Source organism: Pterocles gutturalis, unplaced genomic scaffold, assembly GCF_000699245.1.
Source record: "Pterocles gutturalis isolate BGI_N339 unplaced genomic scaffold, ASM69924v1 scaffold30369, whole genome shotgun sequence".
In the NCBI taxonomy this organism is placed as follows: domain Eukaryota; kingdom Metazoa; phylum Chordata; class Aves; order Pterocliformes; family Pteroclidae; genus Pterocles; species Pterocles gutturalis.
Genome location: NW_010131600.1, coordinates 4,732 through 22,439, shown reverse-complemented (window position 1 = coordinate 22,439; position 17,708 = coordinate 4,732). Strand labels below are relative to the sequence as shown.

Genomic DNA, 17,708 nt, shown 5'->3' with positions numbered 1-17,708 from the left:
TGAGAATAATGTAGAGATTCTCTTAAACTGTTTATCTTTTTATAAAAATGTAAGTATTGCCCGGTTTCGGATATGGTTGTAGTATGTATGATACTGTGGCCAATACTGTTGTGCCTGGGAAGGGTGATAGCTCTCCTACCTTTTGTTTTCTCATAGCTCTCAAGACCTTTCATGAGAATTAGGTCAGAGAAGAAAGGGAACAGAAAACACTTTCTTCTGCAAGTCTTCTGTATTTCTTGATTGCAACTTTGGGTATATGAAACCACCCTGTGACAAATGTCCTTGGCAAAAGTTGAGGAAAGGGTTATAAATAATTTCTTAAGGTATCTCTCCCACAAAAAAAGCCCAGAATGAATAAAACATGACTTGGTTTTGAGTATAGTAGAATTCCATCAAATGAAATGTAATGCATTTGATAATAACTGAGTGCAGTATTACTATGAGGAAATCTTATTTCTAAACAAAATGTACTTCAGTCTCCCTGCTGTCATTTAGATATTATCTTGAGAGAGAAGAAAATATTTATCAGTGGAAGAAATATCGTGCTGATCGTTTAAACTCCCAAATAAATTAAGTTTCACAGAGGAAGTAAAATGATTGGAGATGGTAAAATAGGAACAGATGTCTTGATTATGCTGTGCTAGTTTAGCGAATTTGCATAATATCATAAACAGCCTAAGGCCATTATAGTCTCCATAGACTGATGGGAGTTCATATTTGCAGTATTTTTTTTTTCTAACTTTGGAGGGGGTAAGTGGGCTCTGTGTTACAAGCTTGGGCAGATGATAAAGATTAGCAAGACTTCTAAAATGGATTTGATTTTTATTTTTTGTTCAACAAGATGCTTACACCAGGGGTCTCTTGGGTGTGCTTATTTAACAAGTCTATTCCCCCAAATAGTTTTGACAAGTGTAAGTCCTTTCCTAGGAAAAAAGGAGCCTATCTATTGCTCTAATCCTTCTCACTTCCTTTTAAAATTAAATACAGTGGAGGGTGCACGTTGACTTCAGGGCAGTGTAAATTCTGCCTGAGGAGCACTTTGTTAACAAAACCCAGACAATGGTACGCTTTGCAGGGGCCCTTCTGTTCTGGTTTCGGCTGGGATAGAGCTAATTTTCTTCTTAGTAGCTAGAGTAGTGTTGTGTTTTGGATTCAGTATAGGATTTGATAGGAGAAGAATGTTGATAATACACTGATAGTTTTAGTTGTTACTAAGAAATCAAGGACTTTCCAACTTCCCACGTTTTGCTAGGGTGCAGGTGCACAAGAAGCTGGGAGGGAGCGTAGCCAGAGCAACAGATCCAAACTGGCCAGTGGGATATTCCGTGTCATGCGGCATCATGCTCAGTATATAGATGAGGGTTGGCCGGGAAGCTCTCTCCTGGGATTGAGGTTTTGGGATTTTCTCTGCTCCAGAATCATTAGCCAGGAATGGGCTGGGTATTGGTCAGTGAGTGGGGAGCAGATGCACTGTGTATCACTCGTTTGTGTATTCTATTATTATTATGATTATTATTGCTATTATTATTAATTTTATTTCAGTTATTAAATTTTTCTTGTCTCAACCCACAAGTCTCCTTACCTTTTTCACCTCCAATTCTCTCTCCTATCCCTTGAGATAGGGGAGGGTGAGCAAATGGCTGCATGGTGTTTGGCTGCTGGCTGGATTGAAACCACAGTACCTTCCTGAGGCTGAATTTTCTGTAATGCACCTGTGAATCCACAAATAATGGCAATTCTAGCAGGCTTTTATAGGGGTTTCACTTGCAGTGTGTTTTGCTTTTCTTTCTGAATGGGATGGATTTGAAATCTTCATCATGTCTTGGAGTTGTTTCCTAGTGTTTTCTCAGGATTTTTATAAAATGAGGCAAATGTGCTTAACTGGGGAGGGAAGAACAAGTCTGGACACATGTCATGACTAATGCAATCTTTGTTTAAATTCTCCAAATGTGTGTGCTACTTAACTGTGTAACTGCATGAGGTGTTAATACAGAGATTCCTGTTGTAGTGAAGAGCCCTCTTTAATCCACCCTCCTGCTAACGTGCTGCTGTGACACGTACAGCAGCAGGGCATAAGTTTGTTGAGAGAGTGATATGTGGCTTCCTAAAGATGAGGTTTTGCTATTGCTGTGTTTTTTCAGGGGGAATTTACTGATTAGAAAGGACCTAAATAAAGGAATGAAATGACTGGCAATAATGGGAAATGTGATTCAGATAGGAGGGGTTTTTATTTATTTTGCCTTTTAGCATTCTTTGAATAGATCTTTACACTTGAATCTTTATGTTACTTTTTGGTTTTATGTGCAGAGTCTTTATTTAAATAGTGGCTTTACCATAGATACTTGCATTAGAGGTATTACGCGTTGCAAGTGTTTTTACATTAAATGCACTGTTGCTGAAAGTAAGTAGGGCTGCTAGGGAATGAAAGATTGCAAGAAGCTACATTTTTCTGATGCAGACTTAACTGGTTTATGTTTCTTGATACTAACTGATATTTATTCTTTACTGAATATTTTAATATCTTTTCTGATCTTTTTTCAGGATTGTCTTTGCTGATTTCTTCATTATGAATCTCATTCTGTGGGTAAAAGGATCCTCAGCTGCCATCCCTTTTGGCACTTTGGTTGCTATCCTAGCTATGTGGTTTGGAATTTCAGTCCCACTAACCTTTGTTGGTGCCTATTTTGGCTTCAAAGAGAAGGTACGGCTCTTTGAATTCAGTTTTGAAGTGTATCTGTCTTCTGTAGTCGAGCTATTGAATCTCTAAGCATACAAGAACTGGTTGGATTGAAACATCTACAGCCCCCTGGTTGTAAAATGATGTTTCACTTTGTCTTGATTTTGAAACTGAGTATATGCTTGTAATGTCACACTGAACTTTTTTTTCTGTCCGTTCATTAGAATCAGATTTTAAGAAAGACTTCCAAGAGCACTATTGTCTCTTGGAGTTGTAGTTTCATTTTTGAAGTAGTACTTCAGAAGTACTTCATTTTGTACTTCACTAGTTTGAGTTAGTGACAGACAACTAAGAAAACGATGTTTTTGTTAAGGCCTGAACAGACTTCTTTCCTGTTGTTTTGACTTGCTTACTGACCAATAGTTGGAATATCTGAAGTATATGGGTTATTTTCCAAATTATGTTTATCAAGTTTGTAGTTTTCATGGTTTGGTAACTTGTGATGGCTTATGAATGAACATAACTTTATGTTTATCAAATCTCTAGATGCTAGTATTAAGGAAAAGCATTCTTATTTATGATTTAACCAATTATCTTAATTTATTTCAAAGCCTATTGAACATCCAGTTCGTACAAACCAGATTCCTCGACAAATTCCAGAACAATCCTTTTTCACAAAGCCGTTGCCTGGTATCATAATGGGTGGTATCTTGCCCTTTGGCTGTATTTTTATTCAACTTTTCTTCATTCTGAATAGTATTTGGTGAGTATCGCCTTTTTTTTTTGTTTGTTTGTTTTAATTATGCTGGTTTGATAATAAACACACCGTTGAGTTTGAACATCCCAGACCAATGACTATGAGGAATAAAACAATTCTTAAAATTTTTTAACTTGCAGACTTTTGTGGGATTTCCAGAGTCTGCATATTTATTCCTGTGCTTAGAAATTATAAAACTAGTTGTTCTTGTTGACACCTGCAAAGTGTGACATTTGAGTCCCATTTCCTTGTTTTATCTTTCTGGCTCTGAACAGCACAAGGATGGTTTCATGCTGTTGTGGTTAGGTGGAGCCAGATCTGTTGTGTAACTATATCATGATTTATGAAACTAATATGATCTAGAAGTTTCAGCTGTTAAAGCAGAATCAGATCAAGAATTTGGGATTCTATTACTAAGTCTTGTCAAAACCTGGTCAAGCAGGTGCATGGAAAATTAGACTGGTGCAATCTTTTATAACTTTCACAGTGTAAATATGAAATATTTAATATATTGTTGTTCAATGAAAAATATTAGCCTGAAGGTACCAAGTTTTTATGGTGTCCTCTGCTTGTGGTGAGGTTTCTTACAGAACAGTTTTATAAATCAGTTCTTAAATGCAAATATATTAGATATGTTAGTTGTTCACATTAGTCCTCAACAAAAGTAGAAATTGCATATTATATAGCTATGCTGGAAAATGTAATTAGCTGACAAACAAGTATACTCTGGGCTTTTGTAGCTGAAATTACTGAATTCCCAAATTGTTTCTCATTATTTATCCTACAGAAGGGATACATGGAGGGAACATGCAGCTTCCACTCTGTCAGATCTTACACTGCAGTAATTGTCACCATCACTCAATAAAGTTGATTTGGTTTCTTCCTTAACTGAAAGACACCGGATTAAAAGTAAACAAGCATATTTCCCATCAGTTTATTCCTCTGAGTGTTTTGGTGTTTGGTTAGCCCTTGTATTGGAGTTGGACTTGGTCTGGAGACAGACTGGAACTGGAGGAGTATCTGCTTGGACGTAGCGAGGAGGTGCCGAGACACCTGGAAGTCTACTTCCTACTGGCTGTGGTAGTAGGAAGGAAGTGGGCATTTTAACTGGGGAAGAGTACAGCTGGTGCAAGTGTTAGGGAGGCTTAAAGAGACCTAAAGTGATAAACATTTCTGGGAGGTGCCCATACCTGTTCTCTGTGAAAGCTGGTTGAAGCTCATTTCAAGGGAAATATGACTGAGGACTTTAAGCATTGATTTGTAAAGCAGTGGTTTTATTTATGGAGTACATTCAGACAGAGAAAAAAACCTTTTTATGAATCAGCCGATAGTGGTTTAGACAAAGTTACCCCAGTGGTGTGGATTTTTTTTATTTCTTCTTTTTTTGATTAGCTTAGCATCTGGCCAGGTAACACTGTAAATTAACTCAGAGAACTTCAACCAAAAGTGAAACTCTTGCTTTTATTTATTCTTTATTTTAGGTCTCATCAGATGTACTACATGTTTGGTTTCCTATTCCTAGTTTTTATCATTCTTCTCATTACTTGTTCTGAGGCTACGGTTTTGCTGTGCTACTTCCATCTGTGTGCAGAGGTAAAAAGTACAGTTTTGATGTAGATACCACTTTTATCTGGAAGCTTTTGGAAGTAGTTGAGGTGTTCACATACACGGTGATATTCTGGATGCTATAAATGGATTGTATTGTCTGTCCTTGACATGCCTGTCTTAGCCACTCTTCTGAAATGTGCCTTTTGCTTCAAAGTCTACCATTTGCAGAAGATAAGCAAAAATAAACAACATTGATCTTTGAATAATTTCATGTTCATAGTGGAAACAATGCAACTGACTTTGAGAAAAAAAAGTAGCTACGTGCTGTGTTGGAATTTTTTTTGAGATAAATTTTGAAGAATTAAATTTATTTCATAAGACAATGTTGTTATTTTTTAACCAGCTTACGAATATTCTGTTTTCTATGTGATGTCTCTTACTGAATGGTTTATTACTTCTTTCAGGATTATCATTGGTGGTGGCGATCATTCTTGACGAGCAGCTTTACAGCAGTTTATCTCTTTATCTATGCAGTTCATTACTTCTTCTCTAAACTCCAGATAACAGGAACTGCTAGCACCATTTTATACTTCGGTTACACAATGATTATGGTCTTGATTTTTTTCCTTTTTACAGGTAAGTACATTGTTCAAACTAAAATGAATGCAAAGGTTTCTGTGTTTGAATTGAGAAATATTAGATGAAATTTAGACTATCTGAAACATTAAATACAATTGATGACTTTTTAGGCAGTGTTACTTTTATGGTTTGTGACACTACACATCACAGTAAGATATTCTTTAAGGGTTTTTTTCTAACTTGAAATTATGTTTGTTTATAGTGTAATTAATTTCCTTTTCTTGCATATTGTATTAGCAGTGAGTTCAAACCATTGCATTTTCAGAGTGTTGTTCACTTTGATATCAGGGGTGTTAACTTGATTCTGGATTTCATAATTGGTTCTAGAAGCTCTATATTTAGAGATACTGTGCTCTGCATATGGAGAATTAAAGATGTTTTCAGCTTCACTCTTGGCAAGTGAAGGAGGTTGGTGATGGGGAAAAAAGTAAATGTTGACAATAGAGAGTTACTGTTAGAGGTGGACTTACCTGGTCATTAAGCACTGCTGCTTAATGACTGGAATGTACCTTAACTGGAGGAACCTAGTTGAAATATGGCTCTCTATTTTCAGTAGTCTAACTTTTCTGATATTACTCATGCAGACTAAGTATCCCCTACAGAATTACTCTACTGTTCATAATCACTTGGCTCAAACTATAATTTCGAGGTTGATTTGATGTGAAATCTGTGCCAGATTTATCATGTGTTAGATGAAATTAGAAGCTCTTTGAAGGGTATTGGCCCTTAAAAATAGCCAGGAGCATTTTGTATTGGTGTTCATTGTACTGCTGCTGTTGTATGTGTGGTTTTAACACATGAAGTCAGATCTTTAATGTATTGCTCTGCTTAGCATTGTAGTACTGCAGTAGCAGAACTAGAGAAAATGCTAGTTCATAAATAGTGGGTTGTTCCTAAAAGCAGCCTTTACTTTCATTCCTAAGATTTGTCATAGAGGATCTCTTTGCAGGTGTCATGGTAGTTTGTATTGTTGCTTCTTAATATCTTCTACCTGATAGAATATCTTCTTAATATCTTCTACCTGAAACCTGCCTTAATTACTTTGTACTGGCTTTATGAAATGCATCAGATAACTCCATTGATGCAGTTAAAAAAGAGTGGCTAAAATAAGTAATTAAAGTAAGTCTTAGCATCGGACTTCAAGTTTGTCAGTTCAGCAGTGAGGACTTCTTTCATCTTTATTGCCTCTAATACTGGTTGAGTATGAGGCAAAAAAACCACTGTTCATAATAAAACACTGAAGAAAATTACTGTATGCATTTGAACAAAGCAAGTAATCTATAGAAATCACATTTAATAACGTTACCTGGCACTTACTGCTAGATTTTTATTGTTGTTTGTTATTTAGACCTGTGTCTAAAGTTTTAAAAAGAAGTGGGGGAAAAAAAAGGGAGAATCTAATTCTCTAAATTTTTAATTATTAGAAGGCAAACATAGAAGTTGGCGTATTGCCAGTAGAACCTCTGTTTAAATCCTGGCAAAACAGACAAGCTCCAGATGTCCTCTATAATACATATTTAAAAAAAAAACCTGGACAAAAAAATCCCCAAACTGTAGTGTAAAATGTTTTAATTACTTTTAAACTAAAGCAATATGTTAATGTGTGTCTGGGTTTTAGCATAGGTTAGTTGCTATTCTGCCAATTTCAATTTCACTTACAAGATGCAAATTGGTGGAATTAAAAATATCCCTTTCATATATAAAATGATAATTGAAATTGTCATGGCAGCTGCTGAAATGGTATTAAAAGCTTTAGATGTGCTGATCCTGGAGCTCTTGATGTGGAGGCCAGTGAGGCCCCAAAAGTACAATACGAAAATAAGAAACTGTGCTGCTGTTACTTTAGCAGTTCCTTTTTTTTTTTTTTTTTTTTTTTTTTTAAATAGAAACACGATAGCAGTGGCTATGCTGTATTTGTAGCTCATGGAGAAAGCTGCTGTATGGTCACTTCTTTAAAAAAAGTTGAATAGAATAGCTAATCACTAGAAAGGGAGAAGGTATATGCAGTGTGTAATAAATCCTTGCTAATGTAAACTGCTGTGATGAATTTCTTTCCCATATTTAGTTTGATTTTTTGGGGGGCTGAAATGTAAGCTGTTATAGATAGATGACTCAAGCAAAGTTAGGTGTTTTCTGCTTTGTTTTGTGAAATATTCAGTAATAGCACTTGCTTTGGAAAATAAAAGTTCAGTCCTTCCCAAGCTTATAGAAGTGAGGGAGTTTACTAATATAACTTTACACACTGTTCACAGTAATAGGGTTCTTCCTCTACGTCTGTTCCCTTGATCTGTTCCACTTAAGTTAGCACTAGGTATTTTGGTTTCCTCTGTTCTTGCCTGTTAGGTCTCAGCAACTGTGACAGAAATATAAAGGGCAGCGTTAATGCCTCCTCTGTGGCAGTGTGTGGTGTTACTGTGGACATCACAAAAGAGATCATAATGAGTAAGTAAATAGGAACTGAATGCTTGTGTGGCAGCAACGACAATAATATAATCTGACCAGTGAAATCGAACAATTAATGTGCACTCACAAACAAGACAATTTTATTTTAATGTACAAAGTGCAGCTAATCTTTCAAGAAATAATAAGTGTGGTTGAATAGGGATAGCTACGTGATTACATGTGTTTTATGCTAGGAGATGAAAAAATACTGAACATAGTCAAAGCATGTTGCTTCACAGTGACCTCTATTTTTGAACATCATTTTCACTTGTGAGTTAATGCCATTTTTAAAATTGAGTTTTGATCTTCTGGGTAGATTGTGTTTAGAATCCGAGATTCTGAAGCACCCACCACTGTGCAGTGATTGAAACCAGTATGATACAGAGAGCTTTTAAGGTACATAAGAAGTATCAGCCAAGTGCAGAGTGCTTTTCTATTTGCTTTCTTACAATCTGTTCGTGCTTTGAATTCTTTTTTCTTCATTAAACAATAAAGCTAGAAGAAATGAATAGAGCAGGAAGAGTCTGCTTAATGTATTTTGGCATTATTATGTGCAATAATCCTTGTTTTTAATTTTGGACTTAAACTAGTTTACTAATAACTTTCCTTGACCCAGTTACATGCTAGCTTGTGATCTTTCCATGTGTAAGAAAACTGTTGCTGAGTTGCAGTATATATTGCAGGCCAGAGTATTCAACAGTGTTCTGGTATAGAAACTTGAGGACAAAAAGATCAAAAAACACCCGAGGTTTCAGTATCTCCCTAGGAAGTATAAGTGGATGTATTGGACACATTTTGCTTCTTGGCTAGAAAAATTACTCAAGACATCTTCACAACTGGGTTCTAGAATTTTAAATAGCTTCCACAAAAAATGATCTTTTAGCTGTACCTCCCTAGGATGATCAATGATGTACAGTGGGCTGCACTGCACTGGGATGGCATCAGTTTCCTGGAATAGTAGGGGTTTTTAGAAAGGCAGAATCTTAAAACATGAAGGTCACGCACTTGGGGAAAAAGAAGGGTCTACCCTGCAAAAGTAAGTTCTTAAATGTATGTCATTAAGATGCTTTTTCATTTAATTTAAGCTAGTGAGTGGTTAGGATTGGTTAAAGTGAACATTAGCCACGAAACTAATTTGTAATATTAGATTAAAACAGATTTTACAGGCTCAGTGAAGGAATTGGTGTCAGGCTTGGTGTCTTTGTGCTGTGTCGTTTGATAGAGATGTAGATATGAAAGCTGTAAAAACCTCACAGTGGGAAGGAGTTTAGACCCATTAGAAAATAATTTTAGACATCTCAACTCTTTCAACTAGTGGGGGTTTTTTGTTTATTTGGGGTTTGGGATGGGGGATTGTTTTTTGTTTTTCTGAAGTACTTACCATTATAATTTTTTTACCAGCTTAAAAAAGCCACCTTTGGGTACCTGTTTTCTGTCATGTTTTGTTCATTGATCTCTGTCAGTGAAGCAGGAAGCTTAGGAGGTATGCTCCTTGTTGATAGTGCTTCAAAACTTTTGGTTTCAGTTTGAATGTGTTTTGAAAGAAACAAATATAAGCAAGATCCTAGGGTGGGCTTATCTAAAGCTTAGCTGAGTAGTCCTTATATTCTAAGGGGAGGTACATTTTGAGTAAGGGATAATTCTAATTTTGGTGCAAGATGTGCATAGAAAAGTATTCAGGATTGGAGAGGTGAGTGTGCTTTTCAAGAAAATGCAATTCAAGCCACGCTACTTGAGATGGCAAGGTTGTGTTTTAACTAGTGCAACTAATAATGTCAGTTATTCTGGGTAGAGCTGCAGTTGTAGGAAACTGATCATGCGCTTATCTGTATTTTAAGATTGGCCTCAGTCAACGTAGTTAAAAGGGGAATCTGAGAACCTGTGATACCAGTCAGCACAGGCCTAAAGATCCAGTATGTTGATACTTTTCTGTGTAAATAAGTAAAATTTGGAACAAGTGTCAAACTTGTGAAATGGGTTTAAATGCAGAAAACATTCTAGCTAGAATTTTCTAACAAGCCAAACTAGTTCAGAGTTGTTATTCTTCCCCAATCATGATTCATTTGCAGATCCCTTTCTGATCAGGATATTTACTCCTGTATTGAAGCTTTCTGACTGAACTACCTTTTGTGGACCTCTTAATGGTTCATGGAATCACAAGGTCTAGGGTGGAGAAAAACACTGAATTTCAGTGCAATTATGCGCTGTACTGCTTACGTTCTTCAAAAACAAGTGAGGCTTTTTGCTGCAGTACTGTAAGCAATCCTGTAGGTAAAACAGCTGTGCACTTAAAGCCGCTTATAAAGGATGTTTCCTTAACTTACATTAATTTCTGTCTATTCATACTGATTTTGTAATATCAACACAACTCTGCTGACCTGAGCTTTTGGAAGTTCCCGGTCTGGGTGTTTGGCACATGTAACTTAAAAAGGCACTAAAAATGCCTAGTTGATTTGCTGTGATTAATTCTTACTTCTAAATCTGTACTTGGATTCTTGAGGTAGATTTTCAACCTAGTTTTGATTCTGCCAGAACTTTTAAGCTATTCTGATCTTTGAGCGTCAAGTATACTGTTTAGGAGAGGTACTTTTTGGGGTCCTTACTTTGATGCTCTTTTTGAAGTTTCTGGCCCGTAGAGCTATCCACATGTGGAATTTGTAGGATACATTTGTTCATGGGAGGGAAGAAGAAATTGCAGTACTGGTAAGCCCTAATTGGCGATGTGGAGGTAACAGGACAAGGAAACTGCTGACCAGGGAAGGTACTGGCTACACAAGGCTGTATCTTGGTGATGAGTCTGGCCTTTCTCCCCTGAGCTTATAAGGTTTAAATCTGGTGTCTGACAAACATTACTACTTACTGCTTGTGTTAGGATATATAGTCTTACTCTAGTACCACTGCATTGGCAAAATTTTTGATAAAATTTAAAAAAGGAGCATGGGGTACTTGGTCTTTGATTTGCTAAACAGACTTTTTTTTAGGAGGGAAGTTGAAAACCAGTGTTACTAAAACCTGTGAAAATGTGTTTATAGATGAAATGCTTGTTCACAGTGTGAAGTCTTCAGATTCTGCTATGAATGAGGCCATGTTTTATAGAAAGCTGGTGTATCAGAAGGATTGAGTGACAAGGACTGGAGGAACATACTGTGGATTTAGAGTGTGTTCCCATATTCAGTTATGGCATGCTCAGAAGACTGTGGAAAATCTCATTCCTGTGTTAAAGTTACACATTTTTGTTATGATATTACAATTTTGTTCTAGAACAGCAGATGAGATATCTTTAAAAAAAAATCTATCTGCTAAACATTTGGAAGAAACACTGCTTTCAGTGCCATAAAAGTCTCAAAGGGGGCTATATTATAAAAACAACTAGAAAGCAGATGCTGAGAACCATTATTAGGAGAAAACCATGAGAGTAAGGCTTAGAGTAACAATGCTGATCTTGGAGTATTGGACACAGTAGGAAGGAGTGAGAATTGACCATAAACTGCAAAGACTTAGCAATGTCAAGCCTACAAAGGAATTAAATTCCTTCTGTGGTTGGTGTCTGATCTCCTATGAACAGCAGTAAATCTGCCGTCTCCTACTGTTTCAGAGGATGATAACTGCAAACTTGAAGGGAAGGGGTAATCTGTGACATATAATAGTAGTCTGTCAAGAAGCCTTTAACTGCAAATATACATGGTAGCACGAAGAACACAAGAATTGGCATATAGATAATAAGCATCCAAAGTCAGGTTCCTCACTTATCAAATGCATAGATGTGGTCTGAAGGACAGAAATGCAATGAATGTGGAAAAGATAAGTACTTAATAAAGAACCTCCTAGTTAGTAAACCAGTCACAATGACATAGTGAAAAAAGTTGAAGCTGATGTTAAACATGGGCTGTACAAACAGAAAAGGATGAATGTAAAATTGGAGGAGCTGAGTGCATGATCTTGCAAGTGCCTATAGTGTCGCTGGTAAGGGCTGTCACAGAGCTGGCACGTAGCTGTGTCTTTGAGAGTGAATTTAGCTGAAACTGAGACCTTCCCTTTTTTAGCGGGTGAGGTTTAACATCTGAGTGGCAGTTTACCCCTAGGTAAAAGCACAAGGAACAATGCATTGCTTGTCTTAGAGGCTTAAGAGTTAATTAATTGTATGGGACTCAGTGGCTCCTTCATACTAAGTTCTTAAAGTAATTTAAAAATAAATGTGACAGACAGTGTCTTTGCAGTTGCCCCATAGTTGTGACTGTGGGGTGAAAATTGCAGACTTGGTCTTCAGTTTAACAATAGAAAACTGGTGTAGACTAATCTTGTTCAGTGTCATCTCCTCTCTCCATCATCCTACTCTGCACTCTGCTAACTCAAGCCACAGGACTTGACATGTGGCCCCAAGTCCCTCCAGAAGGTAGTTGTGGTTTTTTTTCCTCCTACTGTTGGGTTGGATGACTAAAGAACTGGATTGGTAAGAAATCGAGGAAGGCTATACCAAACCACACCACAGGTCTGCTACCCAGGCACACTGATGGCAGTGCTTCCAGGCAGGCGTATGAGAACAGGACAAGCATTTACTAGTACTTTCTCCCAGCCTCCCATCAGCTGTGGCTGAAGGGCTTTTTTAGCACTTGAAATGGTGTCTCTGTAATTAATAGCTTTGGATTTCTTTGTTCATTAATTTATTCAGTTGCTCAAACTGGTGTATGTTTTTATTATCTATAGTGACCTGTGACAAGAAAATCTGCAGCTTGAATACACGTTACACAAAACTATGTGTTTGGGTTTGTGTCACTGCTAGTTTCATTTGATGCTTGCTCCCAACTGCTACAGCACTCAGAGCATGGCTTTGGCAAAAGAAGGTAACATGATACACAGAGTAAGAAGTTCCCTTTTCTTGAGTATGATAGAGCACAGTGAGCAGAAGAGGGGGCAAGGTGTCTTTTCCCAAGGCCTTGTTTTATGGCATAATTCACAGGTGGCTGTGAACTGTTGTAGACCTAAAAAACCCAGGTAAGTGTTGACTTAGTGTGCATGTAAAAGTCAGTTTATTAAATGGCATTTGTGTGCCTGCTAGTGGTGATAGTAGCATCACCTTCAGTGGTTTAAATGTACATCAAGCAGTCTGGTCCTAAAAGTCATCCTTGATCTAAATCAATAACTTAGCCTAGGGATGAATGTGTGTTGTTAAATTTAACAAGTGCTGTTATTCTGGATAGTTAGCTGGATTACAATGTTCTATTCTGTCCTGCTGGGAACTACTTGTTAGATTTTTCTCTCAGAGCAAACTGGAAGATAAACTAACCATTTTCACTTTCTCATTTTAGGGACTATTGGATTTTTTGCCTGCTTCTGGTTTGTAAGTAAGATTTACAGTGTTGTGAAAGTGGACTGAAAAGCTTCAAAGCGTCTTTTGAACATATCTCCCTTGCTGTTTGATAATTTTCACCATGTATTGAAAAACATCCTGTGTAATTATTCTAATTTGTAAAAGCGGAAGAGCAACCTACAGCGTAAAATACAGATTTTTATGGAAGGAAATGGCACCACTGGAAAAAAAGTTACATCAGTATGCACATGGAACATGTTAATTCTAATCATTCTAAAAGTTATATCCAAAATTTGATTTAGGATAAATAAAAAATCTGTGAACTAGTTTATTTGAAAAATGAGTGCATCATACAGTCCTCCAGCTGAAATTCCTTTTTTTTTTTTTTTTTTTGTTACCTCTTTTGGTTACCATTTATATACCATGAAAACACAGGACTGTCAAGTAAATCTATGTAAAATGTGAATTTTTTTAACTTAACTATGATTGTACATATTATCCTGCACCTTCTTTACAACTAGATATCTTCTTACAAATGTACATGCATTTAGTGTAATGTAGACTTTATTAAAAATATCGACACTGGTTTTTGTTCAAATAAAACTGCACAACTCTAGCTGACTTGTTTCCTCTCTTGTTAATTAGGCCTTTACTACTTGGACACAGATCACAGTAGTTTGGTCAGTTGATAGCTCTCCAGTTTTGCGTTGTTCATAAGCAGTTTGGCTGTGACTTTGGCAGCAATTGTCTGTGCAAGCAGAGGACTGGTAGGTTACTTGAATCCACAGCAGTAGGGTGGGGAGAGGCTTCTGAAGCTGCTGCTGCTGTTACCTGTGCCTCAGCTGTGCACTTACTCTAACTTTCCCCCAAAGTATTTTTTTGCTGGGCAAACAATTACTTTCTATCAAAGAGCAAAAACCTTTTCCTTCTTGTAGTCTTCTGAAACACACCTCTCATTGTTCTTCATCCCATGAAGACTGTGTGCAGCTTGCTGGGAAGTTCAGCCATGAATCTAGTGGGTTTTGGAATGGGTGGAGCTTTTCTTCCAGCTCTGCAGCACTTGTGTTTAAGTGCTGGATTACATGATAATGGAGTATCTTAATAGCCCCTTCAGTTACAGGGCATTCTTCTCTCAGGAAAGTAAAAGTTTTAAAGAGGCTCCCCAAAATTTTGAATTGCACTTGAAGCTGAGCAGAGAGTCACTTCAGACACGTAATTCAACTGGCTGTGTTACTGACCCCGCTGGAGATGAATAAGTGGATGTTCACTCAGATTAATGGGTGAAATACTCAAAGCTTATTAACTGGCATATGGAAACATTCATTGCTGGAAGCTGCTTTTCGGTGTCTAAGCCTGCAATTTAATAAGACCCAGAATGACTCCATATCTTTTCATAGTTACACATGTACCAGGTAATTGTAGTTAATGTTTAATGTCCTTTACAAAATGTAATCTTTGGTATGAGGATTTCAAGTCTCACCTCTGTGTGTAGTTGTTCCTTCCAGGTTACTGAAATGTGGGGCAGATCACCTGGCTAAGCTGGGATGAGTACCAGGCAACATTTTTTGAACAGTGCCTGTTGTGTAAAATGCGGCTTTTAGACAACTTAATAAAAAGAGCCGTGCATTAGTGTACCAGGAGGAGCTCACTGCAATGCAGATTGTTCCAAGTGAGGTTCAGGTGTGCTCTTGATGGCAACTTGGCCTCCCAAATGTTTTCCCTTCCTACCACCAATGTCTCAATTTCCTTTCTGTTCCCTCATAGAGGTGGAAAACTACAGAGTTGCCATTAGAGAAATCAGCTTGCAAGTATCTGCTGGTTCAAGAGCACCATGCACTCTATTAAAGATTTCATACTCATATTGAAATTGGTGCTGCTCTGTTTAAAAAGGTTCTTCCTATTAAATCTTATATGTAAAGTTGAGGGGGTTTTATGGGATACTTTAAAAAAAAAATTGTTGTCTGAAGCTGCTTTTGAATTTTACATGTTCAAAGGGAAATAAATCATGAGAGAATTTGGAGCTACAATTGCCATAAAATCCCAGCAGGAAATTTTGCCAGATTCATAAATATACATTTCACAAAAGGCAAAGCAAAATGAGTTGTAAAATTGTATTTATGGTGCTTTCTCTACTTTTACTGTGACTACTGATGAGCTAAAAAGTAGAAACTGGGTTAAGCAAGTTTCTGAAGCTTGCCTGTAGTCTAGAGCTAAAGCTATAAAGGTAATATCAGTTGTTCTCATGCAGTTATCATCAGAGAACTCGGTTTACTTTTCTAATAGGCCCCGTTCATGCAAATCTGATATAATTCATAATTCAGCAGTGTTTGTGGTGGAGACACACTTTATTGCTCTGCAACTTTTTATCTAAATCAGAAAAGATTTGAGTTTTGGTCTCATTTCTTCAAAATAGATGGATGCTGTCATGGCAAAGGCAATTCTGCTGTAATGGTCTGTCATGGGCGGTATGTTTAAGTATAATTAAAGTGAATTTTAAGGATGCTCTTTATTTACATGCTGGAGGGACGAGCTGGGGCAGGCAGTATCCTGTCTGACTAGTGTCTGAGGGGTGGCAAGTTTTTAAAATATTTTGTCCGTCGTAGTTTTCTCGTGCATGGACACCTGTGAGACTTGCTGGTACACTCCCCCTGCCTAAGAGACAACTATTCCCTCTTGTCTCCTGAGGTCCTCTACAGCTGAATATTTTTGCTGCCCCAGATATGAGTGCTGTTTGCAGAGAATCTGAACGTAAGCCCCTAGAAAGAATTCTCTGCTATCTTATTTTGACTAAGCTTTAAGCTGTCTTTTGGCTTTGCACTTGAGAAAGCCACCAGGCTGTACGTTAAATACAGATTGTTATGAGCATGTATCAATTTAAAGGTGGTGTAAGCCCTAGCGAGAAAGTAGTAGACAAAGTTCTTATTTTTAATTTTATCGAGCACAGAATAAGATGTAGGAATGTGGTTTTCCAGTGACTCTCAGTGCTCTTGGGTAGTTTTTAAACTATGGGTAAAGATCTTATCCACTCTGTGTTCAATCAGCCGTGGGTTTTGAAGTTGAAATGGTCAGTATGGGGACATGGATGTTTTGAGTACTTAGATTACCCATAACTGCTGCCTCATCTCTAACGCATTTTATATGAACTTATGAATAATAGCTGTCATGTGGAAATAACCGTTATTCATCTACTCTCATTAAAACAATGGGCTTAATAAAGCATTCCCTATCCTCTTGGAGATACCTGAGCCTTCCTGCCATCTTTAAAAAAGAAAAAAATCAGGCTAAGTTTTAGCTTTTCTAAAGTGCGTATATAGACATCTACATTGCATTTTTGTGATGCTCCCAGTAAGGGATGCGCAGCAGACGCATTAAAGCATCTCCCGTGTAAGGCTCTTCTTGTAATAACCACCCAAATCCAGCAGGCATTGTAGAATGTTGTATTTGTCATATTTTAAGTAAAACTTGACAAGTTACAACAGAACCTCAAAGGAAGGAGGGATTTCAGTGCTGATGTTTTACATTTCGTTCCACTCTCTCGGATAGTGTTGAACAGATTCAGCCTCATCTTCATTCCTGAATGTAAATGCCAAGAGCAAGCCATGCTGATGTATGGCAAGGGTGGGAGTCCGGTGCAGTATGAACATGGGATTCACCCCATACCTCTGTAAACCTCCCTGAGGACTATAAACGGTGCTGTTGAGGGGGAACTGAGAACATGTGGCATATCCATGATAAATTGTAATGGAAGGATGTTGGATGAACAGCAAACTTGTCTTCAGTGGGTTGCTCAATGTTCCATGTACCAGTTGTGCTTTTGTGTCTGATAACATTACAAGTTCACATTTAAAATTTGTCTCGGAATTAAGTCTTCCATGCCAATAGCTCAAATGTTTACAGAAATCTCTTGCAAAGGACTGGGGGAGAAGAAATTTCAACCAAACTTTGCCTGCAATTAAATGCTAGTGTAGGCGTGGGATCTCCTCTGGAACCTGTGGGTGAGATCTTTAACAGCAGTCACCACGTGAAGATCCAGCTGTGAAAATCATGTATAAAGGGAAGAATATTGGGCATTTTGCATTGTAAGCACTGGGGACAAGGCAAATGGCTGCTGAAGTGGATGGAGAAAGGTGAGGTTATACTGATCAGAAACTGCAAGGAAGGGGTGATTCTTCAATGTGTGGTTTCCTGGTGGAGATCTGTCCTCCATAGTCTTACCCCAGAGGCTCGGATGTCCAGTTCTATTCCTGTGAGCTGTGTCACGGAAGCCAATGGAAATAAAGTGGGAAGGTTCAGCACAGGTGTCACTGTTTCTCTGATCAGTCTTACATCACTTTGTG

The 17,708-nt window shown here is 37.6% G+C and overlaps 1 protein-coding gene across 1 annotated transcript; it reads left to right on the top strand.

Annotated features, from left to right (window-relative positions):
* Positions 1-2,547: 2,547 nt before the first annotated feature.
* Positions 2,548-13,985, top strand: LOC104467051 (transmembrane 9 superfamily member 2-like). The gene is made up of 5 exons (XM_010080673.1): positions 2,548-2,701; positions 3,289-3,440; positions 4,916-5,027; positions 5,447-5,618; positions 13,370-13,985. Exons 1-5 carry the CDS (start codon positions 2,567-2,569, stop codon positions 13,435-13,437), a joined length of 639 nt encoding a protein of 212 aa, XP_010078975.1. The 5' UTR covers positions 2,548-2,566; the 3' UTR covers positions 13,438-13,985.
* The last annotated feature ends 3,723 nt before the right edge of the window (positions 13,986-17,708 follow it).

Coding starts and splice junctions, on each gene's coding strand:
- LOC104467051 (XM_010080673.1), top strand. CDS start 2,567: ATGAATCTCATTCTGTGGGTAAAAGGATCCTCAGCTGCCATCCCTTTT. Junction 5,028..5,446: donor ACTTCCATCTGTGTGCAGAG/GTAAAAAGTACA, acceptor TACTTCTTTCAG/GATTATCATTGGTGGTGGCG. Junction 5,619..13,369: donor GATTTTTTTCCTTTTTACAG/GTAAGTACATTG, acceptor TTCTCATTTTAG/GGACTATTGGATTTTTTGCC.